Source organism: Schistocerca serialis, chromosome 10, assembly GCF_023864345.2.
Source record: "Schistocerca serialis cubense isolate TAMUIC-IGC-003099 chromosome 10, iqSchSeri2.2, whole genome shotgun sequence".
Lineage (NCBI taxonomy): Eukaryota > Metazoa > Arthropoda > Insecta > Orthoptera > Acrididae > Schistocerca > Schistocerca serialis.
In genome coordinates this window covers 163,603,567-163,621,699 of record NC_064647.1, presented here as the reverse complement: position 1 = coordinate 163,621,699, position 18,133 = coordinate 163,603,567, and the positions used below count along the sequence as shown (strand labels likewise).

Genomic DNA, 18,133 nt, shown 5'->3' with positions numbered 1-18,133 from the left:
TTTTTTTTATGTCTTTGGTAGGTATGGATATGACTGACAGGGTCAACAGTTTTCGGTTGTCGGCTATGATGGGGGACAGTGCGTTGTCTCTAATAAAATTTCTTCAACTATTCGAATTTTTGGATGAAGTCGTGTTCAGTATGTCGTGAAGAAATGGGGCTTACTTAAAGTTCCGGCGTCTCGGACAAGGGGCGGCGGTATGTGGAGCGACAACCGAAAACTTTTGACCCTGTCAGTCATATCCATACCTACCAAAGACATAAAAAAAATCAATTTACCAAAATTCACACACGACACCGCACTCGCAAACTAAACCAAAAACATCACCTAACGCACCACCAGAGAGCACCACCGATCGTATCAAAACGACACCTACAAACACGCCACTCTCACAAACTAAATTCCACGCCGTCGTGACGTCACACACCACAACAGCCTTAGGTTACTGCTCAAAGCCGACGGGTGGGATCGGAAGCTTCGGTCGACCCCCTTCTTCATTTCACAGCGTCTTTAAAGTTCGATGTAACATACCTTCTTACATGCACACATTCCTGGAGGAGCAGCCATATTAAACTATGAAATGCATTCGCCAATGGAGAACACGTTTGTACAATGGCTATTCGATTTACTAGTAAAATACGAAATTTTGTACCAGACAGAAACATGAACCCCGATGTCCCACTAGACGCAAGCGGTCACCTTAACCACCTACGCTGTCTGAGGACATCTACAGGACCGAAATAACTTCCATGTGTCTTGGTGTCTACGTCCCTTGGTGCTCGCACACAAATCGTGTGATTCCCACACAGGGAGAGAATCTGTTTTTCGTCAGTCTGCTTGCTTTGCCATGAAATACAGTAGGTCAGTGTCTGTATTTTACATTTTCTGTATATTTTGACGCAATTTTATCAGTTCCATAGTGATATTACGAAAAACAAAAATAACTCTGTCTTTTGTTTTCACGACTAAACTGCTGATCCAGTTCGATGAAATTTGATATCGTGATAGCATACAACAGTCTAATCCTAAGAGGGTGAAGTAGGCAATGGAATATCTTTCTTATACTAGTGAAGGTAAACCATGTTAAAAAATTATTACATTTGTTGTATAGTCTAAGCGCTGTGTACTCCGTAGCTACTTCAATAGCACAATGCATAGACGTGCATTCCTGCCCCTAACCCCCTGCATACACTGGTCGGCAGCGACGACGTACGTGCTACCACGCCACGTGTTAGATCAGTTGACTGGGTGGGGGTGGGGGGATGCACAGGACAAGCCATGCTCACCTGAGCAGGGAGACACTCGAGGACAGCTGACGTCATTGCATGTACAACTGCCCACTTACTCACCATCACTCGACATAACAAAACTACTAATGTGGGAGTGTAGCTATAGGTGACAGCTGGTTCCAAATTTGTTTCATTGCAGACAGCTGATGGTGTTTTATATGAATAAAACTAAATGCAAATTTTGTTTTAATTACACACACAGAATTTAAACAACTTTAATAATGTTGTTCCCCTCGCCCCTATGAACCACAGACCTTGCCGTTGGTGGGGAGGCTTGCGTGCCTCTTCGATACAGATAGTCGCACCGTAGGCGCTACCACAACGGAGGGGTATCTGTTGAGAGGCCAGACAAACGTGTGGTTCCTGAAGAGGGCAGCAGCCTTTACAGTAGTTGCAGGGGCAACAGTCTGGATGATTGACTGGCCTTGTAACACTAACCAAATCGGCACTTGCTGTGCTGGTACTGCGAACGGCTGAAAGCAAGGGGAAACTACAGCCGTAATTTTTCCCAAGGCCATGCAGCTTTACTGTATGGTATTAGCGAAGTTCGGTGGCAGGAGGCACAAGACTTTTGGTCAGGTGAATACAGGGTTACAAATACAAAATCAAATAGGGGTAATGCGGTAGTAGGTTTAATAATGAATAAAAAAAACAGGAGTGCGGGAAGGCTACTACAAACAGCATAGTGAACGCATTATTGTGGCCAAGATAGACACGAAACCCACGCCTACTACAGTAGTACAAGTTTATATGCCAGCTAGGTCTGCAGATGACGAAGAAGTTGAAGAAATATATAATGAGATAAAAGAAATTATTCGGACGGTGAAGGGAGACGAAAATTTAATAGTCATGGGTGACTGGAATTCGATAGTAGGAAAAGGAAGAGAAGTAAATGTAGTGGGTGAATATGGATTGGGGGTAAGAAACGTAAGAGGAAGCCGCCTGGTAGAACTTTGCACAGAGCATAACTTATTCATAGCCAACACTTGGTTCAAGAATCATAAAAGAAGATTGTAGACATGGAAGAAGCCTGCAAATATTGACAGGTTTCAGATACATTACACAATGGTAAGACAGAGATTTAGGAACCAGGTTTTAAATTGTAAGACATTTCCAGGGGCAGATGTCGACTCTCACCACAATCTATTGGTTATGAACTGTAGATTAAAACTGAAGAAACTGCAAAAAGGTGGGAATTTGAGGAGATTGGACCTGAATAAACTGAAAGAACCGGATGTTGTAGACAGCTTCAGGGAGAGCATTAAGGAACGATTGAGACGACTGTGGGAAAGAAATACAGTAGAAGAAGAATGGCTAGCTTTAAGCGATGACATAGTGAAGGTAGCAGAGGATCAAGTAGGTAAGAAGACGAGAGCTATTAGCAATCCTTGGGTAACAGAAGAGATATTGAATTTAACTGATGAAAGGAGAAAATATAAAAATGCAGTAAATGAAGCAGGCAAAAAGGAATACAAACGACTCAAATATGAGATCGACAGGAAGTGCAAAATGGCTAAGCAGGGATGGCTAGAGGACAAATGTAAGGATGTAGAGGCGCAAATCACTAGGGGTAAGATAGATACTGCCTACAGGAAATTTAAAGAGAACTTTGGAAAAAAGAGAACCACTTGCATGAATATCAAGAGCTCAGATGGAAACCCAGTTCTAAGCAAAGAAGGGAAAGCAGAAAGATGGAAGGAGTATATAGAGGGTCAATACAAGGGCAATGTTCTTTAGGACAATATTATAGAAGTGGAACAGAATGTAGATGAAGATGAAATAGGAGATATGATACAGCGTGAAGAATTCGACAGAGCACTGAAAGACCTAAGTCAAAACAAGGCCCCGGGAGTAGACAACATTCCATTAGAACTATTGACAGCTTTGGGAGAGCCAGGCCTAACAAAACTTTGCCATCTAGTGAGCAAGATATACGAGACAGGCGAAATACCCTCAGACTTCAAGTAGAATATAATAATTCCAATCCCAAAGAAAGCAGGTGTTGACAGATGTGAAAATTACCGAACTATCAGTCTAATAAGTCACGGCTGCAAAATACTAACGCGAATTCTTTACAGACGAATGGAAAAACTGGTAGAAGCCGACCTCGGGGAAGATCAGTTTGTATTCCGTAGAAATATTGGAACACTTGAGGCAATACTGACCCTACGACTTATCTTAGAAGAAAGATTAAGAAAAGGCAAACCTATGTTTCTAGCATTTGTAGACTTAGAGAAAGCTTTTTACAATGTTCACTGGAATACTCTCAAATTCTGAAAGTGGCAGGGGTAAAATACAGGGAGCGAAAGGCTATTTACAATTTGTACAGAAACCAGATGGCAGTTATAAGAGTCGACATGAATGGGAAGCAGTGGTTGGGAAGGGAGTAAGACAGGGTTGTAGCCACTCCCTGATGTTCTTCAATCTGTGTATTGAGCAAGCAATAAAGGAAACAAAAGAAGTTCGGAGTAGGTATTAAAATCCATGGAGAAGAAATAAAAGCTTTGAGGTTCGCCGATGACATTGTAATTCTGTCAGAGACAGCAAAGGACTTGGAAGAGCAGTTGAACGGAATGGACAGTGTCTTGAAAGGAGGATATAAGATGAACATCAACAAAAGCAAAGCGAGGACATGGGAATGTAGTCGAATTAAGTCGGGTGATGCTGAGGGAATTAGATTACGAAATGAGACACTTAAAGTAATAAATGAATTTTGCTATTTGGGGAGCAAAATAACTGATGTTGGTAGATGTAGAGAGGATATAAAATGTAGACTGGCAATGGCAAGGAAAGCGTTTCTGAAGAAGAGAAACCTGTTAACATCGAGTATAGATTTAAGTGTCAGGAAGTCGTTTCTGAGAGTATTTGTGTGGAGTGTAGCCATGTATGGAAGTGAAACATGGACGATAAATAGTTCGTACAAAAAGAGAATACAAGCTTTCGAAATGTGGTGCTACGGACGAATGCTGAAGATTAGATGGGTAGATCACATAACTAATGAGGAGGTATTGAATAGAATTGGGGAGAAGAGGAGTTTGTGGCACAACTTGACTAGAAGAAGAGATCGGTTGGTAGGACATGTTCTGAGGCATCAAGGTATCACCAATTTAGTATTGGAGGGCAGCGTGGATGGTAAAATCGAAGAGGGAGACCAAGAGATGAATACCCTGAGCAGATTCAGAAGGATGTAGGCTGCAGTACGTACTGGGAGATGAAGTAGCTTGCACAGGATAGAGTAGCATGGAGTGCTGCATCAAAACAGTCTCAGGACTGAAGACCACAACAACAACAATAAGGTTGTCCCGCACAGCTCATTCTACTGGTGTGTGAAACGTCATTTCTAATATCGTGGCCGGCCGTTGTGGACGAGCGGTTCTAGGCGCTTCAGTCCAGACGCGCGCTGCTGCTACGGTCGCAGGTTCGAATCCTGCCTCGGGATGTCCTTAGGTTAGTTAGCTTTTGAGTAGTTCTTAGTTTTAGGGGACTGATGAGCTCAGATGTTAAGTCCCATAGTGCTTGGAGCCATTTGAACCATCTAATATCGTTTTTGAAGTTTCCCCTACTTCAGTATTTGTCATTCTTTCGATTTTAGCCCGACACTATGCTTTCGTGGCCAAAACCCTGTTTCACTTCTGTGAAGCATATACAGCACATATTTTCACATTATGAAAATTATTCATTCCTTTTCTTTCAATTTATTCTTTTTTTAAATTAGAAATTGCTGATTTTTGACGGTGGTATATATTTAAATGTAGATTATTAGCTCGACACTAGCGGTGTTTGTAATCATCTTCAACTGACTTCCTGTTTATCTGCTTTCAGAGCCAGAACGATGAAACACAATTACGCACAAACCTCTGGAATGAGATTTGTAAAGTGTTGGTAAGTACTATATAAGAAATAATATTAGTGAACACTTGTTTCGTAATCAAGGTAGATTTCATTTGCTTAAGTTTATATTAGACTTACGTTATATTGCTGAGAATATTTAACTGAAATAGACAAATAACTGTAATAAGTCGATTTTATTGATATTCCCATTATCAAGTGGACTTATTTCGATCAAAATACCAGTATACACACACGCACGCACACACACACACACACACACACACACACACACACACACACACACACACACACACACATCCTCTTCTTATCCTCTTCTTATCTGCATTAGGGAACAGAAGGTTGCCCTCCAGCGTCAGTGTCAACAAACAGGGAGGATATTCGGATCTGCCTGGTGCAATTGGTGTCATGTAAAGTGGGGTAGGTGGGTGCTGCCACAGAGCTCTGTTCTCGTTAGCGTTTAATGTGAGCACATGGCTTTCGAAGAAAGAATCAAGTCTTAACAGCCACAAAATGCAGTGCACGGATTTTCTGGCACATAGCTCCTGTAAAAGAAAAAAATTATTGTTCCAAGGTGACCAAAGAGTCAGTGAAATCTACCATTTTAAATTCTTAGGACTGTGAATAGTCAAAAATTTACTTGGGATCTTAGGTTCAAGACCTTGCGCAGGTGCCGAATGCTGCAATCTCCACTATGTCTCACACTGAAGCATTCTAGCTCCTTTGCTTAATTTTATCATCATACTATTATTTTCTGTGGTATCAAATGTTCGAACAACTCTGTGCACCCATCAAGACTATTCTTCGGGCAAAAAAATGGTATTCAGATTGGTCTAGTGCGTCAGTTCACGAACTTCATGTAAGACATCGTTCGGGTGCCTCTGAATTATAACTCTACCATCGCTGTACACATATTCCATCACAGGGTTTGTTGTTCACAGTACTGACTTAACTGGGTGAAACTGCAACACGCATTCAGTGAATTCTAGGCACTCAGACAACACTTGCATTTAGATACTTCTTTAAGTACTGGGCACTCAGACAACACTTGCATTTAGATACTTCTTTAAGTACTGCTTTCAGTTTCAATAGCCTTCCAACACAACTGAAAAAATTGAAAAAATTTAATAGTACATCCTAAGCCTTCAGATGTAAGCTGTAAAACTTCCTTGTGAATAACTTCTTCTATTCTGTACAGGAGTTGCTTCTGGTAGATATGAACTTTCCTTTGTAATGTCTTGTTTACTTCTCTACTCTCACAATTTTTCTCTGTTTTTCTAATTCTTTAATTTTATGAATATTGATATTTGTAAATTTTCAAATCAATATTTTATCGTATGCATACTGTTTCACTCCATAACGGTGTGTCATGGCTCACATTGTCCAAGCCACTTTAAAGAAAGGGTCACAAAATAAGTACATAATGTAATATAACTAACAGACCCAGTAACGCAGTTGCTAAAGATGTAGGAGAATTCGATACACGTCCTATTCTCCTTCTTCTCCTCTTTCTGTACACCTCCTGCTCCCCCTCTCTCTTTACATTTCCGACTTTCTCCTATTTATGTCCATTTCCTTCCCCTGCCCTCTCTGTCCACCTCCTATTAACACCTGTCCTAGACTCTGAGTCTTGTTTATTGTTATTGAAAGTTCAGATTCTGTAGTAGTATTCTAATCATATGCCGATAAGACATCAACACAAGTTTCCTGTTCTTTGTGAAAACCGAATGTGAGGAGGAAAGCAAAACAACAAGTTGTTGTGGGCACAATTTTTGCTTAAAATATGTATAGCGAGAAAATATATGTACGGGAGAAACATTTTGTTTGATGGTTGAAGCGCCTGCTTTTATAGTTAAAACTAACTGCTAAAAATAAAACAAAACCACACGTTTTCACAGCAGAGCAGAACACTGCACAACATTCTCTTTCTTGCAGTCGCTTTTAATAGAGTGCCTGTACACTGTTGTTTCAAAAAATGTAGTCTATGTTCGACTGAATGATTATTACAGTATCGTGTCAAAATTTTCAGTAAATCGGTCAAGAACTTCTCGAGAATTTCGGTAGCAACACCTCTGTATAGTTGTATATATTTCATATATATATTTGTATGCCATATACATTTAAAAATATTTAGCTTATGTCTACCTGAACACTTATTAGACTATTGCGTTAAAATTTGAAGTAAATCGGTCAAGAACTTTTCGAAATTTTTCATAGAAACTTTTCCCCTTTGTGTAGTGCATTTAACTTTAAACACCACATATATTTAAAAATGTGTGAGCTATGTCTGTCCGAATATTTATTAAAATATGTAAAAACTTGATGTATATCACTCAAGAACTTTTCCAGATATTTGCTAACACCTTTAAACAACAACTTGTCTTTACATGGTATTATACGTAACAATATTAAGAAACGATTAAAAGTGTTTCATATATTTATTAGATTTCTGCCATTGTTACGGAATCGAAGGGTAGATTAGTCTGTTAACTCATTAGACTGAATGAATATGTTAACTCCATCAGAATCAGGCAAAGAATCTTGATGTATACACCAAATTTCATTATGTATTGTTATTGTTTGAGAGAACTCTAATGTGTGAAGTACGACTAATTGACAATGTACAAATTGTTCCAGCAACCGAAGCCTTCAACTTGTCCATGACTTGAATCACGCTCCAGTGGCTAACACTAAGGCATAGAAGACGATGGCAGAGCACGGATTCTGATTGTCAGCCCACATTATATTACTGTATAAAATAAAATGTTATTATGAACAAATATAGTCACTGTTTCATTCGTTGCTAAATACAGAATTATTCATAAGACCCAAAACCATTTTGTGACCATTCAAATTTTAAATATGATACAAGTAACTGCTTACAATGATCTTAACCAGGACTGAGGAAAGATACCAAACTAAAAAAGAACACACAGAGTATGACAAGTGAGCAGTACACCATATAATCCTTTGAAAATGTTACACTGAAATCATTATTAATAGACTAGTTCGAGTCACTGGAGCTAAGCCTTAAGTCTCCCTTCATAATTATTACCCACCCCACTTGCCCAGTGGCACCCACTACCAAACTGTCACATTTTAAAACACTCCTTCACACCTCAGTATGTGCCCTATCTCTTTGTTTCCCCTTACATTTTAATTTAAGGCCACCCATTCATTATTTTCGAGAAGCACGTGTGAAAACTGCATGCACGCTTAATATACTGAAACTTGTTGAAAAACTTTGAGCATAATACCATGTAACATCACATTCATAACATCTTGGGAAGTAGCATCATAAAACTCTTTCTCACTATTTAGATCAGTAGATCTTCTATTGTTTCTCAATCTACATGTATAATCTTCAGTAGTCATGTGTAGCATCATATTTAAAACGCTTATGTTGTCATTTTGTTCGTCCTATTTGCTGTCCACATTTTACTTAACACATTAGACTACATTCGGTATTAAAATTACACCTTTAACAAAACATTTTTCATTTATTATTGATGTATACATGTTTGGACACCTATGTGTCATCTTCAGTGGGTCTATCTTTATTCCTCTAAAATACTTCACAAAAGATTTGACTGGTTTACTGTTTTAGACCTTAAAATATGAATTGTGCATTCCTATCCGAGCAAGATGACGTAAGTCTACACACCTGTTACATACATTCAAAAGAGACTTCGTAGCACATAAACCACACTGCAGTTGTAAGAGTCGAAATACCTTAATGGAAAGCATTGGCTGAGATGGGAGTGAGTCAGGGCTGTGGCCTACCCCTGATGTTATTCACTTTGAACACTGAGCAAGCAGTTCAGGAAACAAAGGAGAAAACTTGGAAACCGAATTAATTTTCTGACAGAAGTAACAGTGACTTGCAGATTTGCAGATGACATTGCAATTCTGCCAGAGACACAAAAAGAATTGGAGGAGCGGTTTCACGGAATGGATAGTGTGTAGCGACGGAATGGATAGTGTGTAGCACAGAAAGTGTCCCGCTGCCACGTTTCACGTCCGCTTGAGCCATGGGCTGTTCTCACCGATACACCTGTTGGTTGATTCGGCATTATGTCACTGCAACACGGAGGAGGACATCGAAGGTGTTACTGTGACACCACGGGCAGCAGACATCATCTTCCTATCAGTGTGACGTCACTAATCGCACTGCATCGAGATAAATTTCACTTTTTGGCAGATGAACGCATCATCGTTTAATTGTTCTGATAAACCATTGTAAACATTTTGTATGAGTCTTACTACTGGCCATTAAAATTGCTACACCACGAAGATGACGTGCTACAGATGCGAAATTTAACCGACAGGAAGGAGATGCTGTGATATGCAAATGATCAGATTTTTAGAATTCACACAAGGTTGGCGCCGGTGGCGACACCTAAAACTTGCTGACATGAGGAAAGTTTCCAACCAGTTTCTCATACACAAACAGCAGTTGACCGGCGTTGCCTGGTGAAACGTTGTCGTGATGCCTCGTGTAAGGAGGAGAAATGCGTTCCATCACGTTTCCCACTTTGATACAGGTCGGATTGTAGCCTATCGCGATTGCTCGCATAGGCCGAGATACGATGACTGTTAGCAGAATAGGGAATCGGTGGGTTCAGGAGGGTAAAACGGAACGCCGTACTGGATCCCAACGGCCTCTTATCACTAGCAGTGGAGATGACAGGCATCTTATCCGCATGGCTGTAACGGATCGTGCAGCCACGTCTCGATCCCTGAGTCTACAGATGGGGACGTTTGCAAGACAACAACCATCTGCACGAACAGTTCGACGACGTTTGCAGCGGCATGGACTATCAGCTCGGAGACCATGGCTGCGGTTACCATTGACGCTGCATCACAGACACGAGCGCCTGTGATGGTGTACTCAGCGACGAACCTGGGTCCACAAATGGCAAAACGTCATTTTTTCGGATGAATCCAGGTTCTGTTTACAGTATCATGATGGTCGCATCCGTGTTTGGCGACAACGCGGTGAACGGACATTGGAAGCGTGTATTAGTCATCGCCATACTGGCGTGTCATCCGGCGTGATGGTATGGGGTGCCATTGGTTACACGTCTCGATCACCTCTTATTCGCATTGACGGCACTTTGAACAGTGGACGTTATATTTCAGATGTGTTACGAGCCGTGGCTCTACCCTTCATTCGATCCCTGTGAAACCCTACATTTGAGCAGGATAATGCACGACCGCATGTTGCAGGTCCTGTACGGGCCTTTCTGGATACAGAAAATGTTCGACTGCTGCCCTGGGCAGCACATTCTACAGATCTTTCAATTGAAAACGTCTGGTCAATGGTGGCCGACCAACTGGCTCGTCACAATACGTCAGTCACTACTCTTGATGAACTGTGGTATCATGTTGAAGCTGCATGGGCAGCTGTACCTGTACACGCCATCCAAGCTCTGTTTGACTCAATGCCCAGGCGTATCAAGTCCATTATTATGGCCAGAGGTGGTTATTCTGGGTACTGATTTCTCAGGATCTATGCACCCAAACTGCGCGAAAATGTAATCACATGTCAGTTCTAGTATAATATATTTGTCCAACGAATACCCGTTTATCATCTGCATTTCTTCTTATATATATATATATATATATATATATATATATATATATATATATATATATATATATATATGTGTGTGTGTGTGTGTGTGTGTGTGTGTGTGTGTGTGTGTGTGTGTGTGAGAGAGAGAGGGAGAGAGAGAGAGAGAGAGAGAGAGAGAGAGTGAGTGTGTGTTCTCTGTGTGATGAATATGATTGGATGTACCTTTTAAAATCTAACATACTTAAATTATAACATATCAAATATTTGAGACTGGCTAAATGAATAATGTCTGAAAATAACAATAAACAAAAAATGGGGATCGGTAAAAGTAGAACAAGGATGATGTAATGTCGGTGAATGATATTAGACAGTGCCATGAGAATTACACACACATCAAAAAAAGTTTTGCTTCACCTCGGTTCCGAGGGTGCCGGAACTTCCACAGAAAATTAGAATGGAGATCAACATAAACATCACTTTGCCCTTTTTTTTGGTCATGAAAACCACACATTGCATGTTGTACCACCATACAGCGAGACGTTCAGAGGTGGAGGTCCAGAATGCCGTACACACCGGTACCTCTAATACCCAGAGAGACGTTCTATTTCACTGATGTGTGCCTGTACTCGTCGTGACATACTATCCACAAGGCACTGTTGGTCCAGATTGTCCCACTCCTCAACAGCGAATCGACGTAGATCGCTCAGAGTCGTTGGTGGGTCACGTCGTCCATAAACAGCTCTTTTCAATGTATCCCAGGCATGTCGATAGGGTTCATGTCTGGAGAACATGCTGGCCACCCTACTCGAGCGATGTCGTTATCCTGAAGGAAGTCATTCACAAGATGTGCACGATGGGGACGCGAATTGTCCTCCATTAAGACGAATGTCTCGCCAGTATCCTGCCGATATGGTTGCATCATCGGTCGGAGGATGGAATTCACGTACCGTACAAACGTTACGGCGTCTTCCAAGACCACCAACGGCGTCCTTCGGCCCCTCATAATACCACCCCGAAACAGCAGGGGACGTCCAACTTGCTGCACTCGCCGTACAGTGTCTAAGGCTTTAAACCTGACCGGGTTGCCTTCAAACACTTCTCCGACGATCGTCTGGTTAAGGGATATGCGACACTCATCGGTGAAGAGAACGTGAAGCCAGTGCTGAGCGGTCCATTCGCCATGTTGTTGATTGATCTTGTAATTTTCAATTGGAGGCGCAGTGAAATCTCTATTATTACCAGTTACCACAGATGATTAATTCTTCATGTCAGAATGTGTGTCTGTTTTGCTATTTTTATTTCCCAATTTATAAATTGCTTTTGTTGTTCTGGTTTCTTTGAAGCCAATAATAAAGGTCTACGCTGTCTAAGATATTACATGGTGTGTCTGTTCTATGTACGTCGCTCGGATAAATTTTAGACCATTCCAGAAAGCATTTATTCTTTCCGAACCGCTTGGGACTAATGTGAATACTGATGAGCTTTGAATACCATGCAAGTATCCTTGGGGCTGTTCTAATGGTTTTTTATATTACCTTCTTATTGCTGCAACAACTTTTTTAAAATATTTGTAGTTGGTTTGTTAAATCTTTTGGTTAACTTATTAAAAAGCAGTTAACTTTTATGGTGTTGGGTTAGAGTTCAGAGTAATTAATTCTACCCTGAGACTTACGAGGGTTGTCCACGAGGGTTGTCCAGAAAGTAAGTTCCGATCTGTCGTGAAATGGAAACCACTGGGCAAATCCGGTAAAGCTTTGCACAGATGTGTTGGGCAGTGTCTCTAGTACGCCCGTCGATCGTGTGGCGTCGCTCTTTTCAGTTTTGAATGAACAGTGAGCACGTAAAGACGCGTATTGAATAGCGTCTCCCGCCAAGTATGAGGGCCTGGTTAGAGATTTCGCCTGTGTCATGCAGCCCACATAACACAACTGTCGAGCAGTTCCTTCTCATGCCAATTCTGGGCCGCACACTGCAGGGGCAATGAAGACGCTCCTGCAACGTTTCCGACCAGAAGTATTTGATCACCCACAATACAGTCCGCAGTTGGCTCCCCCTGAGTCTCATCTCTGCTCATAAGAACCGCTGGCTATGAAGACAAAATTTTTCCACAGACAACGAGCTGCAGACCAGTGCAGAAAGCACAGGCAGCTGTTTTCTATGACGATGATATTGGAAAGTTGATAACACACTACGACAAAATTCAAAGTTGAAAAGGCGAATATATAGAGAAGTAGGAGGAAGGTGTACCTAACTGCTCCAAATAAAACGTTTCTGGTTTTCACTGTGGTTTCCATTCCGCGACCCACCGCAACTCACTTTCTGGACAACCCTCGTATCTATTTTATGCACAGCTGTGTGTTGAAATTCCGCCTAATTAAAATTATCTGTGCTGCGTGGAGATGTCGCTAGTAAGTCTCTTGTCCCCCATTGCTCGTGCGTGCTACGCAGGGTCGGGCCCCGCTTACTTACGCCCCGTCGGCTTGCTTAGCCGGGGTCTTCCCGTCATCTGGCGTGCGTATGCTCAGCAGCCCTCGCCGGTGACTGCCTTTCGCGCTGTTTCCTGCAACTGCTTACTGTCGCTGTTCAAGTGAAGTTTATACTCGGAATAATTCTCGATTTGTATCCGTTAGCTTGTGACCTTCACCTTAAGCAAATATTGACCTGTGTTGGGATGATAACATATACCTTATTCTTGTGTTATAGAAAAAAAAGTGTTTAATCTTCAATTGATGTGTGTTCCTCAGCTTAAAACTGTCATGCCTAGATACTGGAGCTAAATTGTTTTTCATTGTTTCAAGTGTGGTTCCATCGTTTTTTTTTAATCAGTTATGTATAAATCATGTTTTATTTTCACCATTCGGTAATTAAGGCCCTTCTAATCTCTTCTCGTACTGTTGTATAAATTTACTTCTGCCTTTATTACGGCTTTACACTTATTAAATTCTGTATCTTATACAAGGTGTTACAAAAAGGTACGGCCAAACTTTCAGGAAACAGTCCTCACACACAAATAAAGAAAAGATGTTATGTGGACATGTGCCCGGAAACGCTATTTTCCATGTTACAGCTCATTTTAATTTCGTCAGTATGTACTGTACTTCTTCGATTCACCGCCAGTTGGCCCAATTGAAGGAAGGTAATGTTGACTGCGGTGCTTGTGTTGACATGCGACTCATTGCTCTACAGTGCTAGCATCAAGCACATCAGTACGTAACATCAGCAGGTTAGTGTTCATCACGAACGTGGTTTTGCAGTCAGTGCAATGTTTACAAATGCGGATTTGGCAGATGCTCATTTGATGTATGGATTAGCACGGGACAATAGCCGTGGCGCGGTACGTGTGGATCGAGACAGATGTCCAGAACGAAGGTGTCCCGACAGGAAGACGTTCGAAGCAATTGATCGGCGTCTTAGGGAGCACGGAACATTCCAGCCTACGACCCGCGACTGGGGAAGACCTAGAACGACGAGCACAGCTGCAATGGACGAGGCAATTCTTCGTGCAGTTGACGATAACCCTAATGTCAGCGTCAGAGAAGTTGCTGCAGTACAAGGTAACGTTGACCACGGCACTGTATGGAGAGTGCTACGGGAGAACCAGTTGTTTCCGTACCATGTACAGCGTGTGCAGGCACTATCAGCAGCTGATTGGCCTCCACGGGTACACTTCTGCGAATGATTCAGCCAACAATGTGTCAATCCTCATTTCAGTGCAAATGTTCTCTTTACAGATGAGGCTTCATTCCAACGTGATCAAATTGTAAATTTTCACAATCAACATGTGTGGGCTGTCGAGAATCCGCACGCAATTGTGCAATCACCTCATCAACACAGATCTTCTGTGAACGTTTGGGCAGGTATTGTTGGTGATGTCTTGATTGGGCCCCATGTTCTTCCACCTCCGCTCAATGGAGCACGTTATAGTGATTTCATACGGGATACTCTACCTGTGCTGCTAGAACATGTGACTTTACAAGTACGACACAACATGTGGTTCATGCACGATGGAGCTCCTGCACATTTCAGTCGAAGTGTTCGTACGCTTCTCAACAACAGATTCGGTGACCGATGGACTGGTAAAGGCGGACCAATTCCATGGCCTCCACGCTCTCCTGACCTCAACCCTCTTGACTTTCATTTATGGGGGCATTTGAAAGCTCTTGTCTACGCAATCCCGGTACCAAACGTAGAGACTCTTCGTGCTCGTATTGTGGAAAGCTGTGATACAATACGCCACTCTGCAGGGCTGCATCAGCGCATCAGGGATTCCATGCGACGGAGGGTGGATGCATGTATCCTCGCTAAGAGAGGGCATTTTGAACATGTCCTGTAACAAAGTGTTTGAAGTCACGCTGGTACGTTCTGTTGCTGTGTGTTTCCATTCCATAATTTGAAGAGAAGTAATAAAATGAGCTCTAACATGGAAAGTAAGCGTTTCCGGACACATGTCCACATAACATATTTTCTTTCTTTGTGTGTGAGGAATGTTTCCTGAAAGTTTGGCCGTACCTTTTTGTAACACCCTGTATAGAGTATGTTCTGTCGTAAAGAATATTAGGTCATCTTGGGTTAAAATTTTCTGTAAATTATTAAACTTGCACTGGATTTTAAATGACAGTCTCAGTGCTTGGCCTTTCAATTAACTAACAAAATAACTAAAAGCTTAATTTGCTGCTATGTGTTTGAAACTGTGAAATAAATTAGTGTTCTACCAGTGAATGAAGTGTGTAAATTCCCTACTGGTCCAGCCGTTACCGGTTTTCCTTCCTGACTGAATTAAGAGGCCGTAATCATCACCACTCCAACCCGTTCCTCATCGCCACTGTCAACTGTCCAAGTTATCTCTTCAAAAAATAGTTAAAGAAAACTATGTACTTTGCCCGATGCATTTAGCATTTACGGACAGCTGAAATTGTTGACCAAATTAAAGGTCTTCATATACCTCCCGACACGACGTCTTCAGAATTTATATGTACCGGAGAGGCAAACTATCGTGATAAAAATATCTTATTACAGTATAAAAAAGACAGTATAGGTGAAATTACAGAAGTTGTAGAATTTCTCGACGTGGCACTTTATTTCATCCTTTTCATGTGTCACGACGACACATATCTACGGGTCGGAGGTTGTGTGGCACCACTGCAGGCATCTCTGCGAATAACTTTGAAATTAACTTTTTCCAAAATAATCCGTTAGTTAAAAACATGGCTCTTTACTATAAAAGACACACCGATGACGCAGTAATGTTCCACGGGGATGAAGATGACCTCATGTTACACGATGCAGAAATGTGTACAGTGTACCACACACCAAAAATGCAGACTACCTCAGAAAAGCATCCTCAGTTATCTTGGTTAAACCATCTCAGAATCCAGTGGTATAAACAAATCAGTGTATTCAGGCTACCGACATGCACCTGTAGTATAAAACTAAACTTCTCCCGAACATGCAATGAAGGCCCAAAGTTGCGGACCGGCCGCCGTGTCATCCTCAGACCATAGGCGTCACTGGATGTGGATATGGAGGGGCACGTAGTCAGCACACCACTCTCCCGGCCGTATATCAGGTTCCTAGACGGAACAGTTACTTAAGCAGCTCCTCAGTTTTCCTCACAAGGGCTGAGCGCACCCCGCTTGCCAACAGTGCTCGGCAGATTGGATGGTCACCCATCCAAGTGCTAGCCCAGCCCGACAGAGCTTAACATCGATGATCTGACGGGAACCGCTGTTACAACTGCGGCAAGGCAGTTGGCCACCGATAACGTAATCCACACGAAATCGTACTATTGAAAACGGTACAATGAAACAAGATTCATTCCTAGTCGTGTAGGGTGTTACGTATGCGTTCATCACACGACGGGACTGGTAACGACATTGAGATCTGGAAGTACAGGATGACCTAAGTGTTCGGTAACTTTTGGAAATGCAGTACTTCGCGCGGAATAGCTGCGCGGACTTAGGCGTCTTGTAACGGTCCGCGCGGTTCCCTCCGTCGGAGGTTCGAGTCCTGCCTCGGGCGTAGGTGTGTGTGTCGTCCTTAGCGTAACTTAGTTTAGGTAGTGTGTAAGCTTAGGGACCGATGATCTCAGCAGTTTCGTCCCATCAGACCTTACCACAAATTTCCGAATTTTGTACTACTTCAAGGAATAGTTAAGAAAGATTAAGAAAAGGCAAACCTACGTTTCTAGCATTTGTAGACTTAGAGAAAGCTTTTGACAATGTTAACTGGAATGCTCTCTTTCAAATTCTGAAGGTGGCAGGGGTAAAATACAGGGAACGAAAGGCTATTTACAATTTGTACAGAAACCAGATGGCAGTTATAAGAGTTGAGGGGCATGAAAGGGAAGCAGTGGTTGGAATGGAGTGAGACAGGGTTGTAGCCTGTCCCCGATGTTATTCAATCTGTATATTGAGCAAGCAGTAAAGGAAACAAAAGAAAAATTCGGAGTAGGTATTAAAATTCATGGAGAAGAAGTAAAAACTTTGAGGTTTGCCGATGACATTGTAATTCTGTCAGAGACAGCAAAGGACTTGGAAGAGCAGTTGAACGGAATGGACAGTGTCTTGAAAGGAGGATATAAGATGAACATCAACAAAAGCAAAACGAGGATAATGGAATGTAGTCAAATTAAATCGGGTGATCCTGAGGGAATTAGATTAGGAAATGAGACACTTAAAGTAGTAAAGGAGTTTGGCTATTTAGGGAGTAAAATAACTGATGATGGCCGAAGTAGAGAGGATATAAAATGTAGACTGGCAACGGCAAGGAAATCGTTTCTGAAGAAGAGAAATTTGTCAACATCGGGTATAGATTTAAGTGTCAGAAAGTCGTTTCTGAAAGTGTTTGTATGGAGTGTAGCCAATGTATGGAAGTGAAACATGGACGATAACTAGTTTGGACAAGAAGAGAATAGAAGCTTTCGAAATGTGGTGCTACAGAAGAATGCTGAAGATAAGGTGGGTAGATCACGTAACTAATGAGGAGGTATTGAATAGGATTGGGGAGAAGAGAAGTTTGCGGCACAACTTGACTAGAAGAAGGGATCGGTTGGTAGGACATGTTTTGAGGCATCAAGGAATCACAAATGTAGCATTGGAGGGCAGCGTGGAGAGTAAAAATCGTAGAGGGAGACCAAGAGATGAATACCCTGAGCAGATTCAGAAGGATGTAGGTTGCAGTAAGTACTGGGAGATGAAGAAGCTTGCACAGGATAGAGTAGCATGGAGAGCTGCATCAAATCAGTCTCAGGACTGAAGACCACAACAACAACAACAAGGAATAATGTAGATAGAGGTAACACCTGACACTCACGCCTGCAGTGACACGGGGTTCTATTGAAACCGAAGGCGAGGGCAAAAAATCAGCCGGCAGATGACGCTGGACAGCGGCACGTCAGTAAGGCCCCATGAGAACCGAG

General features: G+C 42.0%; 2 protein-coding genes across 3 annotated transcripts in view; one reads left to right on the top strand and one right to left on the bottom strand.

Moving 5' to 3' along the window:
* The window catches only part of LOC126425074 (organic solute transporter alpha-like protein), a 559,459-nt gene that overhangs the window by 240,308 nt on the left and 301,018 nt on the right, over positions 1-18,133 (bottom strand). The gene's annotated exons all lie outside the window — the stretch shown is intronic.
* LOC126425078 (gamma-interferon-inducible lysosomal thiol reductase-like) overlaps positions 1-18,133 on the top strand; it is a 125,052-nt gene that overhangs the window by 19,669 nt on the left and 87,250 nt on the right. Inside the window, exons 5-6 of one of the 2 annotated variants that reach the window (XM_050087991.1) lie at positions 5,112-5,171; positions 7,776-7,922. The exons of the other annotated variant lie outside the window; for it this stretch is intronic. Coding sequence (XP_049943948.1) covers positions 5,112-5,171; positions 7,776-7,802 — 87 coding nt within the window. The 3' untranslated portion in view covers positions 7,803-7,922. Of the gene's footprint in view, positions 1-5,111; positions 5,172-7,775; positions 7,923-18,133 lie in introns of those variants that run through there. 2 annotated transcript variants of the gene reach the window in all.